Genomic DNA, 23,388 nt, shown 5'->3' with positions numbered 1-23,388 from the left:
TTATTACTAATATGGATCGGTCTCCTTGTGTTTGTTAGTTCTTCACAGCTGTTGACTTTGTTTGTTGGTGGAAAACTTTGAAGTTTTCCACCAATGGGCCTTGAAATTGTCATAGTCATGAAACAATGTACATTAATAAAGTAACCCCAAAGAGTGCTTCTGTGCTAACCTTCAGAGTCTCAATGTTCATGACTGAAGGAGCAACAGAAGGCTCAGACCAGAACACAATGACAGAGCTTTGCTGCTGTTGGAGACTGAGGGATTAACCAATCTGGCCTAATCCCCTTTGAACATTTTAGATGATGGAGGCTTCACCTGGCCTGCCCTGGGCAAGGACCAGGATCTGGAGGCTAAACTAGCCCTGCAAGTACAATCCATGGAGCTAAAGTAGAAGTCGGAACAGATGGCTGCTAGCTAGTATACTAAGTGATGCTAGATACTGAGCTTGCTAGCCTTCTCACCTAGTTAGGCAACTGATGAAGCTAGCCTTCTCACCTAGCTAGCCTACTGATGAAGCTAATCTTCTCACCTAGCTAGCCTACTGATGAAGCTAGTATTCTCACCTAGCTAGCCTACTGATGAAGCTAGTATTCTCACCTAGCTAGCCTACTGATGAAGCTAGTCTTCTCACCTAGCTAGCCTACTGATGAAGCTAGTCTTCTCACCTAGCTAGCCTACTGATGAAGCTAGTCTTCTCACCTAGCTAGCCTACCGACTTTACTACTGATGTAGTGCTGCTTACTGCTGCTTTATCTGCTGTCACCAACCACTGAAATAGCTAGCCTACTGATGTTAACATGAGGTTTAGACCTAACAGCTCAACAGGAAAAACAAGAGTAACTTTATCAACATAAACAACAAAACTGTTAGATTTATTCCTTTTTATTACTCGTTTTAAACCACCACTTCAAGCTACTCAAAACAAATATAAAAATTACAATAAATTCAGTAATGAAATTACAACAGGATTTTTAGATCAGATGAAGCAGGACATGGCTCTATATGATGAGGATTAAGGTTAAATTAAGACAAGGAACAGTTAAACTAGACACAATGGCTCTGAGGGGCGAGAACATGGATCAGCTCAGACGGTGGCAGTCTCAGAAGGAACCAACCTCCGTCTCAACATCAGTCTGGCCCCGTTCCAAACACAACCATGGGCCCTACGCCCTGCATCGTTCTGGGGGTCTGAGGAATGTCCTCCGACCAGGACGAGTATACAGGGTGTAGTGGAGTTTGGGGGTTTGGAACGGGGTCCTGTGTTTATTGCAACTGGATGAACAATCTGCAATAGTAGAACAGAATGACAAGATGGCCGCCGTGGTTGCCAAGCACCCTGGTCCGGGTGAGGGGCGTGGCGTCTCTAAGGGGCGTGGCGAGGAGTGATGAGGGCGTCCAGTCTGGGCCAGCAGTCTTCCTGCCTTCAGCTCAGACCTTCATAAACATCACCTCACTGCCCTGCAAGACACACACAGACCTCACACCTGGGGAGGAGAGGGCGGAAAGAGAGAAAATTAGATTGGATGTAAATTAGATTACAAGTCTAGTCCAATATGCTTGTTCTAGGTAAACTCTGTCAAAAGATGGAGGCGGGAATGAGAGAGCAGAAGGAGAGGGGGGGGAAGTAGAGAGGAGTGGATAAGAGGAGGGGAAGGACGAGGACATGGAGGGGTGTCAGGCTGGCCCGGGGAGAGGAGGAGGACATACATGGAGGGGTGTCAGGCTGGCCCGGGGAGAGGAGGAGGGGTTAGGAGCGGGGGTGTGCCAGCGTATCCATAGGAACGTTCATCTTCATCTCGTTCTCCAGGATCTGGACCAGCTGCTGCATGGAGGGCAGATGACCAGACTCCAGTTTGGACCACACCGGCACATCTGCATACACACACACACACACACACACAGTGAGGACACCTCCTCCAGTAATGACAGGGTGTATCAGACAGGAAGTAGAACATGATCCCAATCCTAGCAGACAGGAAGTGGATCATGGAAGGCATCATGGCAGTTTCCTACCGTTCAGTGTGATCTCAAACGCCCCCGTAGACATGCACTGGTTCTCTATCAGGTTACTGAGGAAGAACACCATCATACAGGCATAGATCTGAAACACACAAGAACCACAAGGTAGTGAATACCGTTTCAAACACAGGCACATTTGTAAACACCGTCTTATCTGCTGGTTTCCTGGCTGAGCTCCACTGAGCATGCTCAGACCTGGCCTCCCGTGAGCGTGCTCAGTCCAGAGCAAATGGCTGGAATGTGGAGCCTCAATGTTAATGCTTACAAACAGCAGCAACACTGGAGCTGAGGCAGGGAGGGAGGGTGTGTATTTAAGAGTGTGTGTGTGTGTGTCTGTGTGTGTGTGTGAGAGAGAGCTGGGACAGAGAAGGCTAACCCCTAATGTACTGGTACCCTTGCCCACACTCAGCTGCTGTAACCATGGACACCTACATAAACAGCCAAGGGACAAAGGTGTTAATGACATCCCAAGGGTAACAACTATGTGCATCTTCCTGCCCCAGCCAGGCCTGTTGCCCCTCACCTTGTTCTCCTGCCCCAGCCAGGCCTGTTGCCCCTCACCTTGTTCTCCTGCCCCAGCCAGGCCTGTTGCCCCTCACCTTGTTCTCCTGGCCCCAGACCCAGACGGCAGGGGCCTGCATGCCCAGCAGGGTGAAGGGGTCCTTTCCCACCAGGATCAGGCCAATCAAAGCCAGCTTGAACACGGACAGGAAGGAAGCAACGTGTCTGGAGGGGAAGAGTGGGAGTGCTGTTAACACATCCAGACCAGCTGACCACTTCACTAACCAGTTCAGTAACTTTCTATGAGGATGTGGCCTCCAGTGTTTGAGGTGGACTGTTGTTGTATGAAACACAGGAAGTACTGAAAACGCTCCCAGCTGGAATACACACACCAGGGAGGAGCAGGGGAGAGTGTGAGACTATACTGCTGTCTCCAGGTGTGTGTGTGTGTGTGTGTGAGACTATACTGCTGTCTCCAGGTGTGTGTGTGTGTGACTATACTGATACGGGGTGTTGTGAGCCTCACCTGTAGAGGGGGAGAGGAAGGTAGTTCTCTCCTTCAATGCGGATGTCTGGGTAGCGCTGGTACAGGGCCTGCGTGTACTCCTCAAACACCCGCTTGTACCCTCAGGAGATGCTGCAGGAGGCAGGAGACACAAGGCAGGGGACACAAAGGGGACACGAGGCAGGGGACACGAGGCAGGAGACACGAGGCAGGAGACACGAGGCAGGGGACACGAGGCAGGGGACACGAGGCAGGAGACGAGGCAGGGGACACGAGGCAGGAGGCAGTTGGTCACAAACAAACCCAAACACACATAGCCACCTGGTAGCTCCACAGGTCTCCAGGTTACACTAGACGTTTCCTTTCTGCAAGGGGGCATGGGGCAACATTCCTGTCACGCACACTGAACAGTCTGAACACGAGGTTTAATGACAATAAACGAAAAACGGAACAATAGGCTCTCGCGCGATTGACCCTGGACACATCAGTACACCCACCTAGGTCAGATAAAACCATTCCACGGTTATGAGCGCTACACGGTAATCCAACCGTTCAACCAGCATGGCAAGCAAATCGGGATTAGTTATCCGATTGACAGGGGAAGTAGCACGTGCATGTCTTCAACCCTTCACCTACAAACGTTATTCTATAACAAAGATATGCCATTAGTCTGCCCATTCTCGTAACCGGGAATGATGTTTAACAAGCGCCACTAATGCATCGGGGAAAAGGCCCGGATGTTTACTTTATTTTAATGTGTCAATTCACGTTTGCTTCATAACTAAGCTAATGGCGTCTTCATAAAGCTATTTGATAAATGACTACATAGCTTATTCACTGAATCTTGATGGACTTTTTACATGAATCCAAGATCAAAACAAGTGTTTCCTTCTATCACAGGATAATGTAATTTCAAGGTTCCTCATCATGCGTACGGAGCGACATAAAATGTAATTCTGTCGTAGGCTACTTTGGGACATTTGGTTTAATTTCTCAGGGGCCGGCCCGGCGGGGCGCAGATTTTTTTTTACCGATTAACAATCTATTCAACAGTAAATGGCTACATGGTTTTGGAAGGGTGCATACTCTTTGAATCTATGCTCCTGAAAATAAAATCAGATGCAAATGCTCAAATTCGTTTGAAGCAGGCCGTTGACGGTTCTCCGTCCCAGCTACTCTGTAGCAACAAAACGAGCTAATCAAAATAGCTTCTAGCTAGGTTAGCTAACTAAACTACACGCTAAAAGCACGGCGTTTCTCTGAGAGATTTTACTCACCAAATTTGGAATTTAAGTAGCGGCCCCGTGGCAAATTGCATCTTCATTTTCTTGACGCCGCTGTGATCAGCTGACGCGGCGCAGTACAGTGAGAAAACCCCCAGAAAGAGGAGCGACAATGGTAACCAGCTCTTCGCCATTCTGCCTCGATTGCTCGTTCGCCTCCCCCACTAACTGAGCTCTAGCGGTTGCACTGCTTGCATATGAACACATTGGCCGAGAGGAGGATCCAAAGTCGCATGAAGTCGACTAAACATGGATATTAAATACACCTTACCTCAACCGACCATGTGGTTAAGTGGATTATGAACGTTTATTAAATTATAGTAATGACAAGCACCTGAACTATACTGTCTGTTCACAATAGAAACGTTTTTGTGTTTTTGTTTATTTTTCACAATAGAAAGGTAAGTTAACAGTGATAGTATTTCCGGTGGAAAACATTTACATTTAGTCATTTAGCAGACGCTCTTATCCAGAGCGACTTACAGTAAGTACAGGGACATTCCCCCGAGGCAAGCAGGGTGAAGTGCCTTGCCCAAGGACACAAGTCATTTTTCACGGCCGGGAATCGAACTGGCAAACTTCAGATTACTAAACATGACTTTTACCAAAGCTTTTCTTTTAATAACCAGAAAAGTTTATGTTAAACCCTGCTCTCTTAACCCTACACTCAGATTGTCCGGCTTCTTGCTTTTTTTCACTAACCGATAACAGGTCGCACTCACGGAGGTCTCCCGTTTCAGAGTTTTATTAGAAACTGAGAAAGACATGTTACATTACATTATCCATAGGGAACAAATATGACAGACCAATTATTTATCTGTTAACATTAATACTAGCAAGCAAGCTGACAGATACTTGAGTACCTACATTATAAGGTAGCAGAATATTGCTTGCTAGCTAGCCTAGCTAATGTTACTGCTCAAATCCGTTTGATAGCGATAGCTAGCTACTTTTACTGTGTGTATTAGCTACATTTTATCTTCTTAATTGTGAATGTAGGTACACTGAGTCTGAACCCTTAAGCAAGATCTTGCTTGAAGGACAGCAACATAAAATCATATGTCCATAGTTAATTGTCATTTTGGGTAGACAACCTGAATTCCTTGTAAAAGACTGCATTTTGTGTGTGAGAACTAACCTTTTAGGCATTGGCGAAACTGAAGGTGTCAGAATAAATAGGTGTGTTCGACTTCATGCAGAGCCAGCGGCGCCGACAGCCGGCTGCAGCCGGCTGCCTTGAATCTGAGAATGCCATTGGCTGCTTCAAGTCAGCCGGGCTGCAGGCGGCTGCAGACGACGCCGGCGCTGCATGAAGTCGAACGCACCTAATACAAAACACGCGTCAAAGTTGTCGTGTGTGAGTCTGGCCAATCATCAAATAGCTGTGTCGATATTAGAACCCGTGCAGTTGCTCTTGAGAAAATGCGCTCGGTACACAGCCGGCAGTTTTCGAATCGATCTCGCGGTACTTTGATGGCCAAGTCACAGTAACCTAGCCTCGGCGCCGTCTCAAGTCGGACAAAAAGTCTAACCAGAATTCACTGTTTCAAGTCAGCCGCCTGCAGCTGGCTGCGGCGCATGAAGTCAGTCCATGTCGAATGCACCTATAGTTAAAGTACGCTGTCTATCATGTGGTGTTTCTGTCACTTTCCACAAGTCAAGGATGGCGCAATCAAGATACACGTCACACAGAAATACTAGGTGCGTTCGACTTCATGCAGCGCCGGCGGCGCCGATAGCCGGCTGCTGCCGGCTGCCTTGAAGCTGAGAATGCTCTTCAAGTCAGCTGGGCTGCAGGCGACGCCGGCGCTGCGTGAAGTCGAATGTACCTAGTATCTGTATCAATGCGCGAGCGTCGTCACCACCTTTCCTAAACCCACCCAATCGTCTTTTACAGATTTGTATGACTCTTACCTTAAGATTGAATAACACATATATCATAAATAGATACCGATTAACGATTGTGAGCAGTTGGTATGGCTCACAACAAGATAATATCTGCTCGTGATACACAAACAAACCGTGATTGATTCAGTTGGTAATCCATCAGTGACTAGTTAGGCCATGTGTCTAAATTGCCTGGGTTGAGAGACTGTGAAAGCCCTCTAATAAATTGGTTTGACCACTTATAAATGTGGGGAATATTTCGAGTGCCATGAAGTTCGCTACAGTGAACTTCGCAAATCTGATCACAACATTGTTCCAGAAATGAGGGCCTATAGAAAGAGCACTATATTATCAATGACTGGGCGGCGGAGAGATAGGCACTGGAAGTGAGACATGCGGTTTTCCGGTGTGGGCGGGGTTAAGAACTGTATACGTATACATTTGCACTGCTTTTATTCTCCTTCAATAAATCGGTAGCATCAGAGCTGTTTGATTTTCGGCGAAAGGATAAAATCACCTACTTTTTTTTTTTTTACATTTTCTGACTGAGATTCTGTAGTCCACAACTTTGGAAGATGGTCGCCAAACAGAGAATTCGCATGGCTAACGAGAAACATAGCAAGAACATCACGCTAAGAGGCAACGTAGCCAAATCTACGGTAAGATTCATTCCCCCTTTCTCCAGCGTCCCGGTTCTAGCTACTGTAGCTAGCTATTTATTCAAATGCCTTCAAAAGATCAACAATGATTTGGGAACTAGAGTTATGTATTAGTATTTGGTGCCCAGCTAGCGAACTAACTTTTCACGTTCACCTGTGTAGCTACACTTTTTAAACCAAGTTTACAGCATATGCTACGTACCCAGACGCTAGTTAGCTAGAGCTAGCTAAATTAAGTGAATCTATTCCAGGCGGTTTGTTATGTGGTCTTCACGCCAGTGCAGTTCTGTTTATTAATGTTAAATATCTAGGTTTTGATTGTATAAAACTCTTAAGCATGCACATTTAGCTAACCCCAACTGTCCCGGTTTGTTCTCAGAGAAACGCTACGGACGACAAGGTAGCGGTTGGGCCGTGGCTACTGGCGCTGTTCATCTTCGTGGTGTGCGGATCAGGTGAGACGGCACTTCAGATCACAGCTGGATGTACGGTCCGGTGGCCTCGTTAACATCTCACATTACGCGTCCAGACACTGTCTAGAGCAGTGGTTCTTAACCCTGTCCTCAGGGAACCCCTGTCCTGCATGTTTTAGATGTTTCCCTGCTCCAACACATCTGATTCAAATAAATGGGTCGTTATCTAGCTCTGTAGAAGCCTGGTAACGAACATGCATTTGAATCAGGTGTGTTGGAGCCAAGAAACATCTAAAACATCCAGGACAGGGTGAAGAACCACTGGTCTAGAGAATACTGAAAGAAATATTAAAAAAATACCACCACAATCCGAACTCTTCCTATGCAGAAACGAGGTTTGTTCCAGTACACAGCCTTTACACCTGTAACAGCATTGTATCTGTGTTGGTCAGCTAAACCACATCTTGCATCACAAAATGCCTTGTTTGTGCATAGGTAGAGTTGTGGTGGTCTGAGTGATATCAGATGCCAGCAGGTGTTCTCTCACAGGTATCTGATAAGCCCCTGCTCGGCCTTGTGGCAAATCTTCGTAATCATTTACACAGAAATGCCTCATCAGCATTTGCACTGCTTGGTCTTTATAATGATGGTCCACGCCTGGGAGATACAGCCAAGACCGTCCACCTCCTCATCTCCTCACCACCTCATCTCCTCCTCCATATCTCATCTCCTCACCACCTCATCTCCTCTCCTCACCGCCTCATCTCCTCTCCTTCCCTGTTTACTTCAGCTGTCTATATTCAACTGGAAGTTGCTATGACCAGGGTTAACCCTGACCATGGGTGACCAGTCAGGTGCCTATTGGTATGGAGGTGTCACACTCGTCTCTGCTTGTCTGCCTGGCAGAAGAAGGCCAGCTGACCAGCATTGTCAGGGACACGTGTGTGTGTGTTGTCTCACCCTGCTTGGCTCTGAGGGGTGCAGGGTGTGTGTTTTAGGAGTGGTGCCTGTGCTCTGTTTATCTGTGTGTATGTGAGAGAGAGAGTGTAGGGTGACTGTTTCAACTTGTACTAAACATGTGAATTTTGTCTCTCTTCCTCCCTCCCCCCTCTTCCAACCTCTCCCTCCCTCCACTTCTCTCTCTCCCCCCCTCCACTTCTCCCCCCCCCCCCCCCTAGCCATTTTCCAGATCATCCAGAGTATCCGCATGGGGATGTAGGACAACATCGAAGACATCACTACTGTGTTCATTCCACTCAGTATCCGTCCCCCCCCGACGCTACCGAACCCGGTTCTTGACACAAGCTCAGCTCCACCCCCCTGAACCCTGTTTCTGACAGAAGCTCAGCTCCACCTCGCCCTGTCACCTCCAAGTCCAATCAGCTGAGTGTTGTGAAGTCGACCATTTGGATGACTAGATACTGTCTTGCACTTTCACTGACTTCTTCTCCTTCGTTTGTTTATTGGAAACATTTCTTTCATTTTCTTTTTTTTCTTCATTGAAAAATTTACAATTTCTTTCAATGGATTTTCTTTTGTTAGCTAGCTCTGAATCTTCCAAGCCATTCCTTCTAGGTGCCTTAGTTCAAGAACTAACCAGGCCATGCCAAACCAGGCCAGACCAGACCATGCCTAGCTTCTCTTAAAGCTGATACTCAGTGACATCTTTGGCACAGCTGCCATCTTGAAACCATTCCTTTACGGGTGGAGAAGTCCCAGCTCTCCACTGCTGTGCTGTAATTACCTACTCAAATCTAGTCACTGTACTGACAGACATAACAAACACTTTGTCTTACTTAATTTGGTTTGTGGGCCCAGTTTTTCCGTTTTTGTTTTTCTTCAGGTTTAGGTGGTACAGGGTTAGACGGCTCTAATAGGTCAGAGGTCCTTTAGTTGCCAACGATTCAAAATCGGACTCCAGTACAATGTTAAGATTTCTACATTTCTCCTCTTTATAATTCTGTGATTATTTAATGCTGCCTTCAAATCTTTTCTAATAGGTCTTATTTCTACAGTCAATCAGACTGCTTCATATATCTAGCAGATCTAAACTCAAGCTGGAAAATATGTTTGGAAATATTAAATATTCTAGAAAGATGATTCTGGAATCAGTCCTTAAAGTGTCTGTGTGTTGTGTTCATGGAGAGTCTTGGACAGCTGCATTTGCCTCCAGGGACACATGAAGTTATGTCTCACCAACAATGTGGAGATGGGTAAATATGTAAATAAATGACAGATTGATGTGTTGTACATAACAATCTGCGTTTGCTGGCAGTGACAGAGGGAAATTAATAAAAACGTGATTGATGACAAACCTGCCTGTACTGACTTTTTTTTTTTTTTTTACTTCAGAGTAGGCTATATTACAACCACAAGGACGTACCGTTTTATGCATTAAACTTGTATTTACGTTTTATTGTAACTATTTAAATTCTGTGGCTTTTTCCAAATTATTTTTCCATCAAGCAAAATACACCTAATTTGTCGCGAGGGGGCAGCACGGGTTTTATCCTTAAGGAACCGGAATGTACTTTCTGACAGCCACGTAATTTCGCAGAAGAGTGGGTGTTGTAGTTCACGGAGGGCAGTAAGCTAGTCTGACTACCGGAGACTCGAACCGCTGCTTTAGATTCGAGGATAAACCGGCGGCTCAAGACTTCCCCAAGAAACACCGATCCTTTCGTTTGTCATTTAAATCGATTGTCGGTGCTGGTGAGTTAACTAACTAGCCTATCTAGCTAACATCTTGCCAACCAACATGTCACACTTCGCGTATTTGTAGTTGGAACTTGAACAATCTAACGTTAGTTAGCTAACCCTAGCTAGCTACGGTACGGTCGTTTTCATTCAGACAGAGGTGCTGCAAATACATGTATTTTTGACGTCATGTCATTAGTTTCACTAAACATCCAGGTGGCTAGATACTTGGAGACACTGTAAAGTCTTTAAAGTCAGCTATCCCGTCGTTTAGTTAGTTGTGGTTACCGCTGGTTTACGTAGGACGCCCGGTGAAGCTTTAATAACTAACCCCGGGACAGACTAGCTAGCCGGGGCCAAATAACCCGACAGCTGCTCGGCCAGATCACTGTCAGCTAAACTAAAGCTACGTGTCGATAAGAACGAAATCTCCCGACCCTTTAATTTCCTTCTGGTGATGGACTCAGGGCAAGGTTGAATGTGGATGGTGTTGTTAACACAGTAAAGCAAAGTCACTACCCACCCCACCTACCACTTTCAGTCCTCAATTTCCCTTTCAGAGGCCAGATTGCTATGACACAGCAGGGCTGTGTGTGTGTGAGAGAGCTAGAGAGAGAGAGAGAGAGAGAGAGAGAGAGAGTGTGAGGTGTTAAAGAGCAACAAGAACACTGTGTTTCTATCTTCAGATCGGAGCAATGACTTTGCAGTAGCTCCTGTCGCCCTTGCACGTTCCCGTTATAGCAACCGACCCCGTTATGAACGGATGTAAATCTTACACGCTATGCGCCCCCTTTAAACGGAGCCAACTGGAGGACGGAGAGAGAGGGGGGAAAGAATGGGGGATGGAGGGTAAAAGAGAAGGGGGGGAGGAGAGAGGCTTCTTACATAAGTGTCAGTAGTGCCAGGTAGCTGGTTGCTCTCCTTCTTGCCCCGATAAACAAGGAAGGGCTAAATAGCAATGTTGGAAGTCAGCAGAATATAACGTCACTTATCGGCTCGGTTTTGACCTGCACTGCAGTCAGACCGAGCTAGCCGGTGTCCCGGGCGGGGGACACCGGGGTACACTCCTAGTGCATAGCGTGTTTGCTGACTACTTATTAGCTCCGGTATGTACGGAATGGGGCGGGACCGACGCGGTGTAAACAAGTCAAGAGATCTGTCCCTCTTGGGCGCAGCAGAATGCTAGCGGGGAGGTGGACCTGTGTGTGTGTGTGTGTGTGTGTAAAAGGGGTTTAAAGGGAGCTCAATACCTCCCCTGTTGTGTTCCAGACTATTATGTAATAGTGACAGCCACACCGCCAGACCCTGTTCCTGCTTCTCTGTGGGAACATGATTAGCAAGGGCGCCACCCAGTGGAGAGAAGCGGAACTGCCAGGAACGCAAACAACCCAAAAAATACATTTCACATGTGTATTCAGTCTCTGGTGTGTGACCTTTGCCCCCTGCAGCAAGATGGAGGCCCACACTTCCCGTCGGCAGCTGTCCAGGAAGAGGAGGAGAGAGGGCTCAAACGGGGAGGCCGAGGAGAGAGACAGAGCTGTTAAAGTCCCAAGATGCACTGTGGTAATGGGGGAAGGGAGAGCAAATTATCTGTGTTATGTGATGTTCACACCTGTAAAACACGTTGCGTGTGTGTGTGTGTCCAGGGGTTGAAGCATCCTGCTCCGTTTGCTGATGAGCTGGAGCCGGCAGACAGTAAGCCCTACCAGAGAGTCAGCATGGAGGAGGCCAAGCGAGGCACCCCACGTAAGACACACACACATACAGTATACACACACACATACAGTACACACACACATACAGTATACACACACACATACAGTATACACACACACACAGTACACACACACATACAGTATACACACACACTCAGGAGCTGTCAGTCACTGCCATGTCCCGCCCCTGCTCTCAGCTGATAGGCCGGTGAGGGTGTACGCAGACGGCATCTTCGATGTGTTCCACTCCGGCCACGCCCGTGCCCTCATGCAGGCCAAGGGCCTGTTCCCCAACACACACCTCATCGTAGGAGGTAGGGGGGTGTGAGTGAGAGGGGGTGTGTGTGTGAGAGGGTGTGAGGTGTAAAATTACTCTTGTCTGTAATGTACTCATGTAGCAGTCTAATGCTGTAATGTACTAATGTAGCAGTCTAATGCTGTAAACACTGAGCTACACTCACCCCTTAACCTTTTCAACCTGTGTGTGTTTGTCTGTGTGTGTCTGTACGTGTGTCTGTGTGTGTGTGTCTGTCGCCCTCAGTGTGTAGTGACGACCTGACACACCAGTTTAAGGGCTTTACGGTGATGAACGAAGACGAGCGCTATGATGCTGTTAGCCACTGTCGCTACATAGACGAGGTGGTGAGGAACGCACCCTGGACCCTCTCCCCAGAGTTCCTGGCCAAGCACCGGGTAGGAGGCGGGGGAGAGAGAGAGAGAGAGAGCGAGAGAGAGCTGTAGCAGTGTGATGAACAGAGAGAGAGAGAGAGAGAGAGAGAGCTGTAGGTGTGTGTACCCTGCATGTCCTGTATGCAATGTTGTTCTGTTGACCCCCCACCCCTCCTTTCTAGATCGACTTTGTTGCCCATGACGACATCCCATACTCCTCAGCGGGAAGTGACGACGTTTACAAGCACATCAAAGAGGCGGGTGGGTACCATAGCAGCACCCATAGCAACAAGCTCTCGAGTCTCGACCCCTGATTCTCTGGTGTGACCCCTGACCTCTGACCTCCAGGCATGTTCGCTCCCACCCAGCGGACAGAGGGCATCTCCACCTCTGACATCATCACGCGGATCGTACGAGACTACGATGTGTACGTCAGACGCAACCTGCAGCGGGGTTACACCGCCAAGGAGCTGAACGTCAGCTTCATTAACGTACGCATCTTCAGCAGCTCTGTCATCATCATCATCACTATCATCATATTTAACTGACCGTTTCATAATGATTATATGTCTGTTCCCACAGGAGAAGAAGTACCACCTGCAGGAGCGGGTGGACAAGGTGAAGAGGAAGGTGAAAGATGTTGAGGAGAAGAGCAAGGAGTTTGTCCAGAAGGTGGAGGAGAAGAGTATCGACCTCATTCAGAAGTGGGAGGAGAAATCCCGGGAGTTCATCGGCAACTTCCTGCAGATGTTTGGTCCAGAGGGGGCGCTGGTGAGCTCTACACGGTTCACCTCTGCCACAGTACGAGCGAGAGGGAGAGAATGTTGCAGTTGATTCGTCTTGACATATTATCCTCCCTCTCTCCTCCCCCCCCCTCTTCTCCTCTCCTCCCTCTCTCTCCTCTCCTCCCTCTCTCTCCTCTCTTCCCTCCCCTCTCCTCCCCCCCTCCTCTCCTCCCTCTCTCTCCTCTCCTCCCCCCCTCCCTCCCTCCCCTCTCTCTCCTCTCCTCCCTCTCTCTCCTCCCCCCCTCCCTCCCTCCCCTCTCTCTCTCCTCTCTCCCCCTTGCAGAAACACATGTTGAAGGAGGGTCGAGGGCGTATGCTCCAGGCCATCAGCCCCAGGCAGAGCCCTAACAGCAGCCCCACCAGAGAGGAGCGCTCCCCCTCCCCCTCCTTCCGCCTCCCCTTCTTCACCAAGACCTCCCCCCCTCCCTCCCCCCCCTCCCACCACGTCGCCCGTGGTTACCCCATCAGCGAGGATGACGATGACGAAGACGAGGATTAAAGAGGGAGGGGCTCCTCTCTCTGTCCTAGCCCTCTGTTGCCGGTAGCAACGCCATAGATTCTCCAATCGCAAGCCAGTTTGTTGGATTATGCCTGTAGAGCTTGTCCAATCATGGGCCAGTTGTTTGTTAATAGTGTTCCCCTGATCGTTTTTTGTTGTTCCGTTGTTACCACAGCAACCAGAGCCAGTCGCTTCACATGGATCGCCCTTGATTTTAGTTTGTGTTTTAGACACGTTTTTAATTTTTTGTATGTTTATTTTAACCACTTGTTAAGTCGGGGGGGTTTGGGGATTTCACTTCCTGTGTTACTTTCTCACATGTCACATTCTCAGTTACTTCCTGTAAGTTACTTCTTCATTTACACCTGTATGTGATGATCTCACTCACTTCCTGTTAGGTTCTCTGTCACCCAGATGTGTGATGATGTTCTAGAGACTTGTTGAAGCAGGGGATTGTGGGATATGCTGTCTGAGCTCCAGACCAACCCTGGAGGACCACAGCAGAACTCAGCTCTCCCTGGTGTGTGTCCAGACCAGCTCTCCCTGGTGTGTCCAGACCAGCTCTCCCTGGTGTGTGTCCAGACCAGCTCTCCCTGGTGTGTGTCCAGACCAGCTCTCCCTGGTGTGTGTGTGTTCATCCACACGCATGTGTTTGTGAGTATGTGTGCATGCATGCCTCTGGAGAGACTGTCTAAGAGGAAGGTACTTCTTGAGTTTAGAACCAGAGTCCTGGTCTGTCTGGTTCTACAGCTGGGGAGAGAAAGTGGTTGTGTGTGTATATCTGTATGATTTAAACAAAAAAGTGAATCTCTGATCGCCTCCTACTAGCCCCTCCTCCCTATGCACTGTGGAGATCTGATAGGACGAGAGAAATTCTAGGAAGAATATTAAAGACGGTATCAGACGTTCACAGCGGACGAATCACGGTTGTTAAGCGACGTGCTAGGCTGAGGGCATGGCTTGTCCGTCACCATGGTGATACAGCGTGAGTGTGTGTTCATCAGGAAGCTGAAACAAGGGGAGATTCTTCTTTTAAAGCCGGTAATCTTGTAACCATAACGGACGGGATTCCATCCGTTTTTAAATCTCACTGGTCTGATGTTATGGAACATCTGATCAATCAGTTCTTCTGACTTACGATGGTTCCAAAAGTCTGGATCCTGAAGGAGGAAATCCTGGAGCAATTTCAGTTAGAATCCTGTTCTCTGCCTGGGGAGGGGAGAGCTGTCTAAGACGGTCTGTGAGTGTTATGGAGAGCCTGAATGTTCAGGCCAGACAAATGATGAGAGAAAAGAACAAAAAACACAAATGCAACAAAAAATAAAGACGGTAATTACAGTGGTTGTCTTTGTGTGTCGTGTTCAGTTGCAAAGGTTTCTGGGAGGACAGGATGTTCTTCTGCAGGTGCAGGCAGATAAGCAGGTTGCAAATCATTCTGGTTTCAGATAACCAGGCAGGAAGTGAACAGCTGGTCTGGAGGGTTTCTCAGCACACCTGATTATTTACATTTAGCAGACGCTCTTATCCAGAGCGACTTACAGTAAGTACAGGGACATTCCCCCGAGGTGAAGTGCCTTGCCCAAGGACACAACGTCATTTTGCACGGCCGGGAATCGAACCAGTGACCTTCTGATTACTAGCCCGATTCTCTAACCGCTCAGCCACCTGACTCCCCAGGGTTAGGGTTATTATGTCTTCAGTTAGCAGATCCATGGGGGGATCTGAACCTGGGAACTCTTGATCTGGAGTCAAAGGCTCAAGCATAGAACAGCCATAGCCAGGGGAAGACTTGGGTACATGATCACATTTTATTGGACAGTACAGTCACCATGACACAGACACAACACCATGTGACCACCAGGGGGCAGAGTCACTGCCCAAGTCTGTTCCAACCACTCACACAGGGCAGCCATTCAATGATCCTCACACACAGAGAAGCTCAGAGGCAGGAAGTGAGCAACCAGACCAGAGAGGATCATGGAACTTGTAGGCTATGTAGAACTACAGGGTGGAGAGGAGCTCAGAAATACTAGGGGGGGGGTACTGGCCCCCCTATACACCCAGGACCCCCCAACCTACACACACACACACACCCGTGTTCACAACAGACGTCTGAAGTCACTGACACAACATTTCACGTCCTGCATATATCTGTGTTCTGCCTTTTAAATGTTAATCCCTCTCCCTTAAACATTTAGGAGGAGGAGAGGGAGGAAGAGAAGGAGGAGGAGGAGAGAAGGAAGAGAGGGGGAGGAGGAGAGAGGGAGGAAGAGAGGGGGAGGAGGAGGAGAGGGAGGAAGAGAGGGGTAGGAGGAGAGAGGAAGGGGGAGGAGAAGGGGTGTGGGACGAGAGAGGGTGGTCACAAGCTAGCAACGTTTTGCAGACAGTGGGCTGGGCCAGTTGGTAGTGGGCGGGGCTTGCAGGTGGGCAGGGCTTGCAGGTGGGCGGGGCTAGCAGCGCGTCTCGTAGATCCCGCTGCGGCCGATGTAGCGGACCCACTTGATGACGTCGTGATCGCTGTAGTTGAGCTTGGACTCAAACACCTTCAGGTAGCGCACCTTCAGACCTGAGGGGGCGAACGGCACCTGGGGGAGGGGGGAGAGAGGGTGACGGACAGATACGGAGTGTGTGGTGTGTGTGTGGTGTGCGGTGTGTGACAGATAAGGAGTGTGTGCAGAGTGTGTGTGTGTGGTGTGTGTGTGTGTATGGTGTGTGTGTGGTGTGTGTTTGGTGTGTGTGCCCACCTCAAAGTTCATGGAGATGGGGGGCCGTGCCCATTTCTTCTTGTCGTTGGTGGGCAGCAGCTCGATCTCAGCACTGATCTGAGACTCCTTCATCCCTGCCATGCGCTTGATCCTGCACACACGGGCACAGTAAATAAATAGAACCAGCACAAACAGTGAAAAGGAGAACGATAGAGAGCAAAAGAGAAGGGATAAAAAGATAGATAAACCCATAGAGAGAGAGAGAGGGAGAGATAGACAGACTGAGGCACTAACTTCCAGACGATGGCGTTCTCGCTGGCTTTGTACTTGGCCTTGCCCTTCATGCAGATCACCTGGACGCCACTGGTGGTGAGGGGGGTGGGGATACGCACCTGTGGGGGAGAGGGTTAGCAGGACCAACACCACCAGCCCTAGCTAGGTTAGGTACAAGAACTAGACCAGCCCTAGCTAGGTTAGGTTACAGACCTAGACCAGCCCTAGCTAGGTACGGTACAAGAACTAGACCAGCCCTAGCTAGGTTAGGTACAAGAACTAGACCAGCCCTAGCTAGGTTAGGTTATAGACCTCGACCAGCCCTAGCTAGGTTAGGTACAAGAACTAGACCAGCCCTAGCTAGGTTAGGTTACAGACCTCGACCAGCCCTAGCTAGGTTAGGTACAAGAACTAGACCAGCCCTAGCTAGGTTAGGTACAAGAACTAGACCAGCCCTAGCTAGGTTAGGTTACAGACCTCGACCAGCCCTAGCTAGGTTAGGTACAAGAACTAGACCAGCCCTAGCTAGGTTAGGTTATAGACCTAGACCAGCCCTAGCCAGGTTAGGTTACAGACCTCGACCAGCCCTAGCTAGGTTAGGTTATAGACCTAGACCAGCCCTAGCTAGGTTAGGTTACAGACCTCGACCAGCCCTAGCTAGGTTAGGTTATAGACCTCGACCAGCCCTAGCTAGGTTAGGTTATAGACCTAGACCAGCCCTAGCTAGGTTAGGTTATAGACCTAGACCTCCAGCTGGGTCCAGGTGGAGTCCAGCTCACCTCTATCTTCTGGGCCAGCAGCGAGGGTTTGAAGTTGGACTTGATGACCACCTTGACCTCCAGCTTGGTGCGGCCCACCTCCCGGACCAGAGGAATCACACGGAACGGCAGGATGATGTCCTTGGTGGTGCGGTACCTGACACATAAATAAACCATCACACTGTAGTAAAGAAGCTGGTGAACACATGACTGACGCTAGCTAGGTATGGTAGTGAAACACTAGCGACCAGGTGAGGGGTTGGGGTGAGGGGTCAGGGTGAGTGGTCAGGGTACTGACCTCATGAGCTCGTAGTCTCCGTCAGGAGGGATGAAGCTGATGCTGCGTTCAGAGTCAAACCTGCTGAGTCGCACACACTGGTGGAAGGTGCAGTCATCGATGGCTATGGCCTGCTTCCCACTGCTGCAGGACAACAGCTGGTCAGAGACACAGACACCTGCTCACACACACACCTGCTCACACACACCTGCTCACACACACACACACCTGCTCACACACACACACACCTGCTCACACACACACACACACCTGCTCACACACACACACACCTGCTCATCACATTATAACACACACACACACACAGTAACCCCCAACAGCAACCGTTTAGAAACACAACAGTCTACTTAACCAGTCTGCATGCCAGTCTCTCTCCACTGGCTAAAAGGTGAAGACAGGATGATAGCTGCTCTTCTGTCAACATGGTGCCTCTTGCAGTCTAAAACACCAGCTGATCAGTATAGGCAACTAAATAAGAATGTATCCTCACATAGCTATGCCACTAGACGAGCAATAGAAGGTAGGTTTTCACTCCCCAGAGCTAATACCATTTTCCTAAACGCACTGTGGGATACAGAGCCATGAAGTCATGGAAACTACTACCAACAGAAATTATAAACATGACACGTAAATGTATGTTCAAAAAGCAAATAATGAAACACTTGGGTACAGCGTACTTGTGACACTAGATGGTGATATACTGTACAGAAATGTGTAGTACTCTCTTACATGGTTTGCAGTTTACGCTTCTATGGAATTGGATATGTACATTTTTTTTGGACATTTTTTGATATTTGTAATGTAAAATTGTATGATCATTATTTTTATGTATTTTAACTTTTGATACTTGTAATGTAATGTATGTTTTAAATGTTATATATTGGGATTGTAATGTATGTTTCAAATGTTTGTTGTTAGTATGTAAGTCTTATATGTGGACCCCACTAAAAGTAGCTATGTCTTAGGGTAGAGCTAATGAGGATCCTTCTAAATAAATAAATAAAAAACCACTTGACAACTAAGACTGAACACAGAAACACACACAGTAATCTCTCTCTACACAACATCAACCACAAAACACTGCTCTCTCACACATACACACACAAACAGGGACAGTCTAACCCTACAACCAGGAGGTTCCTCTGGTTGCACAGCCCCTGCACAGTCCCAAACAAAACAAACATTCACTTATCACAGACGAAAACCTTTCCTGCTGTTGACTAAAGATATGTGGAGGCACTTGATTTATGTTCATAAGCATTCCTGCAGGGCGCATGGTCGGACCTAGATTTGAACTTTGAAGAGCCATGATTTTGACCTTAGGGTCAGCTTGGTGATGCCCATGGGCCTCATCCAGGGGCAGAGCTAGCGACCCGGGGGATGGAGCTAGCGACCCCGACCTCCACACATGTTTAGAGTGAGCAGCTGGAAGACTAACTGGAGGGAGGAATATACCGTACCTTCCCCCTAACTCACTGAAGACGAGAGAGAGAGAGAGAGAGAGAGAGAGAGAGAGAGAGAGAGAGAGATATGAGAGGAAGCAGAGAGGGAGGGAGAGATGAGAGGAAGCAGAGAGGGAGAAACAGAGAGAGAGGGAGAGATGAGAGGAAGCAAACAGAAGAAGGGAGTGAGTGTGGAGAACAGACAGAACCAGGACAGATGCTGACTGACACCTGGAAGACGAACAGATCTGGCCTCTAATAGGCTGTCAGGCGTCCTGCTCCATCCCCATTGGCCCCCAGAGCCGTCACTCACCTCTTCCCAGCCTCGTCGGTGACCCCGCCCTTGCCCTGCTTGTCGATGACGATCTTGTCGTTCATGCCGAACTTGCACTCTGGCATCCCACTCAGGTAGCTCTTCATCACCACACGCCCCGACACGTGGGCACTCAGCACCTGACCTGCAGGGGTCAGGGGTCACCAGGTAACCTCACACTTCATGTTGTTCATTAAGAAGACGCTTGTCTCCAAAGCAATGTCAGCAGAAGGTCCAGGATCAGAAGGTGTTTGTGCTGAGTCATGTCTGGCTCTCGTGATCAATGTGTTATTAGTTTATTAGTAATGTATTATTAATATATCATCAATGTATAATTCATGTATTATTACTGTTTTAATGTATTTTCAGTGTTTCATCCCTGTATTTTTACAGTATTACTGTTTTATGAATGGTTTATTAGTCTTTTATTACTGTATAATCACTGTCCTTACTGGAGTGTTTCCTGTACACGCATGTACATTTAACTACATAGCCAACAATATATAAGTTATTACTGCGTTATAACTGCGTTATAACTGCGTTATTACTGCGTTTGCAGCTCACCCTGGGGAGACATCAGCAGGTTGACGCTCTCCAGCACATCCAGGAAGAGCTCGTTGCGGCGGTACTTGATGCCCTCTCGCCTCCAGCCGATCTGCCCAGTCACCTGGCTGGTGATCTGGGACTGCTCCTCCTTGGTCTGGTGCTGCGGGGGGGGGATGAACAGCTGTACCTACCTACATCACACACATACACCAGGAACAACACCTCCCTATGCATACAACTGGAATAACCAGTCATGTTCAGAGAAAGGTAGAGAAGTAGAGAGAGGTAGAGAGAGATAGTAGAGAGGGGTAGAGAGAGGTCGAGAGAGAGGTAGAGAGAGAGAGTAGAGAGGGGTAGAGAGACAGTAGAGAGGGGTAGAGAGAGGTGTACCTGGCCCTTGATGCCTTGTTGGGTTATGAAGGTTTTTAGAGCTCCTGTCTCTGAGTTCTGGGGATAACCAAAGTCCAGGATCTCTGTACGCGCACACACACACACACACACACACACAAACATTAAGGCCAATAACCCTCCAGCAGCAGTGAACCATACAGAACAAAGCAACACATTTTCCCAACAAAACACAACTCATCATAAAACACACAAAACCAGATTTAAAATTAAAATGGTTTAAAATGTTTGACGTCCTCGTCACAATTGCCGTTAGGGGTGGGGGAATACATTGATTCACAAATGTAAATGTTTTAAAAAAAATAAAAAATCTTGAATCGTTTTTTAATCGATTCAAGAATCGATTTCAAGGTACTTTCGAGGTATCAAAGATTCCCATCCCTAGTTACCACCCCTAGTTACCGTCCAGCAGTTCGTAGATGAGGACAAAGTTGTTTTTGATGTTCTCCTCGCTGATCTTCCCAAAGTAGGCAGCCATGACATCACACATCTTGTAGAGGAACTCGAACACCATGGCTGCGTTGACGTTCTGCTTGGTGACGGCGGCCAGCCAGATGTTGGAGCGCTTCACGTGGAAGAAGGAGGTGCGGGCGATGTTGGAGACCGGGGAGCGCACCTGCTGCCGGGCGTGGATCACGTTCACGCGGAACGCATCCACCGCGTTACGTCTGGGGGGGGGGGGGGGGGGGGACACACACAGAGATTAGGGGGGAGGGCAAAGATTAGGGGTGGGGTGGAAAAACCTTGATTTTCGTGTATCGATTTTTTATCGAATCGTGACCCCAAGAATCGATTTGAATCGAATCGTGAGGTACCAAAAAATTTACAGACATTTTCGTGCATGTCAATACACACAGGGAGAGAGGGAGAGATTAGCGCAGAGAGAGAGACAGAGAGACGCGTGATGTAGGAGCCACGGCGGTTTCTCGGCTAGTGGAGTTGCAGTATGAGGAGTGGAACTGCTGTAAACAGTCTGCAAAGGTGAACCCAATGAGCAGCCTGCCTGTCAGGTACCACAGGAGACAAACACCTTCTCAACACATCGCATCGTCACGGAGACATACGCATCGCATCGTCACGGAGACGTGCGTGCGAGCCGAGCGTTCACACTCAGAAGTTGAGCTCCTCTCAGTATGTAATGCAGGTTTTCTTTGTGAAAATGTGAAACCCACTGGTCCATAGGGGCATTTAAACACACAGCCAACATACGCTGCATGCACTACAGGGAGAACACAGTATTAGACATGAATACTATGCGTGTCTTTGTGTGTTCTGTGTGTGTGTGTCTCACCCTATGTCATTGCGGTAGACCCGGGAGATCAGCACCTCTCCCTTGTGGTTGTAGATGAACAGTCCTCCGATCATCGTGGCTGTCCCTCAGTCCTCACTGGCCATGATGAACACTCCCACCTGGAGGGGGGGGGGGGAGGTAGGGTAAGGGAGGGAGAGAGAGGAAGGGACACAGAGAGAGAGAGAGAGAAGTGGGAGGGGAGATGTAGAGAAAACTGGAGGATAAGGGAAAGGTAGATGTATGGGCTTGTCTTTGAATCTTCATGCACACAATTCCTCCACTGTGGTGGTTCAGTCAACACACACAAGCACATGTTCTCTCAATCCACCCCACAGGTAACCACCCTGTGATTTAGCTCCCTCTAAAAGGTTCTCATGTTGAGCAGAAATGGCCCACTACCGGAGATATCAAAGTCATAACATTCTGGAATCATGTTCAGCCCAACTACATACTATAAGTTACATGCATAATATTGTAGTATAAACATAATAGTATCTTATCTGTAGCCTCAACATATGGCTGACAGTGTAGCTTTTATGTTCTGGGGTGAAACTGGCTTTCACGTGGAAGCAGAGAGCAAATATTTGCCCGTTTAGAGACGTGATGTTCGTGCTGCCCAGGGTGGAAGTGGGACGGGTTCCACAACAGCAACAGTTCAGCCCAGGCGCCCTGGACATCAGTTACGTTTAGACACGACATACTAAGCAGATCAGCGCGATCTTATCCGTTCCACGAGGAGACTTGGATCTTTCCCATGTTCAAAACAAGCTGTATCGTAGCCAGATATAGCTAAGCGCTTTAATCGTTCTTTTATTGGCCCAAGATGTCTGCCATATGTTTTCCGGAAACATGAAGTAGCTAGCTACTTAGCTAGATTCTGAGCCATCATGTTTTATCTCTGAACGTTAAGTTTCCATCCATCCGTGTCTGTACGTTGTTGGCTATGCACACTGTGTGTAGCTTGCTAGTTAGCTGATACACATGCTTACTTGACCTTCAACCTAGGATGAATGAGACCCGGCTATTCAGCTAGCTTATTAAGCTAGGCGATCAACCAGTCAGGAGTTAGTGCTACTAAGGTAGCTAACGTTAAAGTAACGGGAGCTATAGGATGCAGTAGCGGGCTGAGACTATATACCATGGAATGAAGACACTACACGTTTAATAATGAAAAGCGTATCAAGTGTGGCATTGTTCCACAATTGGTACAGCTGGTTGCATCACTCAAATGTATATAACTGAGTCTACATCTTGCAATAGCAAATTATGTTTAAATTCTAGATATATTTTAGGCATTCCCCAGTCCTATATTTTTCAGCAAGTACACTAGGCCGACCGAGGACATAGCTAGCCACCATGCAAGCTCTTCACAGGCACAAATACACGGATCTATTTCAACCTACGATCACCTTTCTAGCTATGTAACTGATATTATATATATCTCAAATATGATTACTCAGCTTACCCGAGTTCTCTCACGCCGATAACGGCCTCCCTTTTTTGGTTTAGAGTTAAGTAGCTAATGAAGTCAATGAATTCCTGGTTCACAAACCCGCTAACTTCACGGTCCTCCTCCTCCTCCAAACTATCAGCTGACCTGGAGCTGCTGGCGACGTTTACGGTCAAACCGGGAAAAGGCGCGGCTGAGCTATGTGTTAACGCCTCGGCCGCGCCCTTATGATAAGTATTGCTACAAAGTTTCCATTGAAAAGGTCGGTGAAAGAT

General features: G+C 48.1%; 4 protein-coding genes across 7 annotated transcripts; 2 read left to right on the top strand and 2 right to left on the bottom strand.

Moving 5' to 3' along the window:
• Positions 1 to 866: 866 nt before the first annotated feature.
• selenot1a (selenoprotein T, 1a) lies at positions 867 to 4,487 on the bottom strand. Of its 2 annotated transcripts, none has more exons than XR_010878712.1 (6): positions 4,303 to 4,487; positions 3,047 to 3,157; positions 2,619 to 2,745; positions 2,014 to 2,101; positions 1,664 to 1,872; positions 867 to 1,484 (listed from the first exon to the last, which is right to left on the bottom strand). XR_010878712.1 is itself a non-coding variant. In XM_067253041.1 (6 exons), the coding sequence occupies exons 1-5, from the start codon at positions 4,440 to 4,442 to the stop codon at positions 1,748 to 1,750; spliced, it is 591 nt and encodes a 196-aa protein (XP_067109142.1). In that variant the 5' UTR covers positions 4,443 to 4,487; the 3' UTR covers positions 867 to 1,484; positions 1,708 to 1,747. The 2 variants fall into 2 exon arrangements, 1 of the variants encoding a protein (XP_067109142.1); XM_067253041.1 differs by having other exon boundaries at positions 1,708 to 1,872.
• A 2,122-nt stretch (positions 4,488 to 6,609) lies between these two features.
• LOC136959058 (stress-associated endoplasmic reticulum protein 1-like) lies at positions 6,610 to 9,065 on the top strand. The gene is made up of 3 exons (XM_067253263.1): positions 6,610 to 6,854; positions 7,234 to 7,309; positions 8,446 to 9,065. Exons 1-3 carry the CDS (start codon positions 6,771 to 6,773, stop codon positions 8,484 to 8,486), a joined length of 201 nt encoding a protein of 66 aa, XP_067109364.1. The 5' UTR covers positions 6,610 to 6,770; the 3' UTR covers positions 8,487 to 9,065.
• A 775-nt stretch (positions 9,066 to 9,840) lies between these two features.
• On the top strand, positions 9,841 to 14,970 carry pcyt1aa (phosphate cytidylyltransferase 1A, choline a). Of its 2 annotated transcripts, none has more exons than XM_067253805.1 (9): positions 9,841 to 9,979; positions 11,413 to 11,527; positions 11,611 to 11,710; positions 11,877 to 11,993; positions 12,221 to 12,372; positions 12,531 to 12,609; positions 12,697 to 12,839; positions 12,931 to 13,119; positions 13,417 to 14,970. In XM_067253805.1, exons 2-9 carry the CDS (start codon positions 11,417 to 11,419, stop codon positions 13,630 to 13,632), a joined length of 1,107 nt encoding a protein of 368 aa, XP_067109906.1. In that variant the 5' UTR covers positions 9,841 to 9,979; positions 11,413 to 11,416; the 3' UTR covers positions 13,633 to 14,970. The 2 variants fall into 2 exon arrangements, with proteins under 2 accessions (XP_067109906.1, XP_067109907.1); XM_067253806.1 differs by lacking the exon at positions 9,841 to 9,979 and adding an exon at positions 10,943 to 11,070.
• A 451-nt stretch (positions 14,971 to 15,421) lies between these two features.
• On the bottom strand, positions 15,422 to 23,267 carry LOC136959232 (AP-2 complex subunit mu-A). 2 transcript variants are annotated; one of them, XM_067253504.1, is made up of 11 exons: positions 23,129 to 23,267; positions 21,664 to 21,782; positions 20,775 to 21,040; positions 20,355 to 20,437; positions 19,983 to 20,124; positions 19,419 to 19,563; positions 17,667 to 17,789; positions 17,390 to 17,525; positions 16,632 to 16,729; positions 16,377 to 16,488; positions 15,422 to 16,217 (listed from the first exon to the last, which is right to left on the bottom strand). In XM_067253504.1, exons 2-11 carry the CDS (start codon positions 21,735 to 21,737, stop codon positions 16,083 to 16,085), a joined length of 1,314 nt encoding a protein of 437 aa, XP_067109605.1. In that variant the 5' UTR covers positions 21,738 to 21,782; positions 23,129 to 23,267; the 3' UTR covers positions 15,422 to 16,082. The 2 variants fall into 2 exon arrangements, with proteins under 2 accessions (XP_067109605.1, XP_067109606.1); XM_067253505.1 differs by having other exon boundaries at positions 17,667 to 17,786.
• Positions 23,268 to 23,388: the final 121 nt, after the last annotated feature.

This window comes from Osmerus mordax, chromosome 16, assembly GCF_038355195.1.
Source record: "Osmerus mordax isolate fOsmMor3 chromosome 16, fOsmMor3.pri, whole genome shotgun sequence".
NCBI classification, from domain to species: domain Eukaryota; kingdom Metazoa; phylum Chordata; class Actinopteri; order Osmeriformes; family Osmeridae; genus Osmerus; species Osmerus mordax.
Note: the sequence above shows the minus strand (reverse complement) of the source record. Positions and strands in the feature narration are given on the sequence as shown.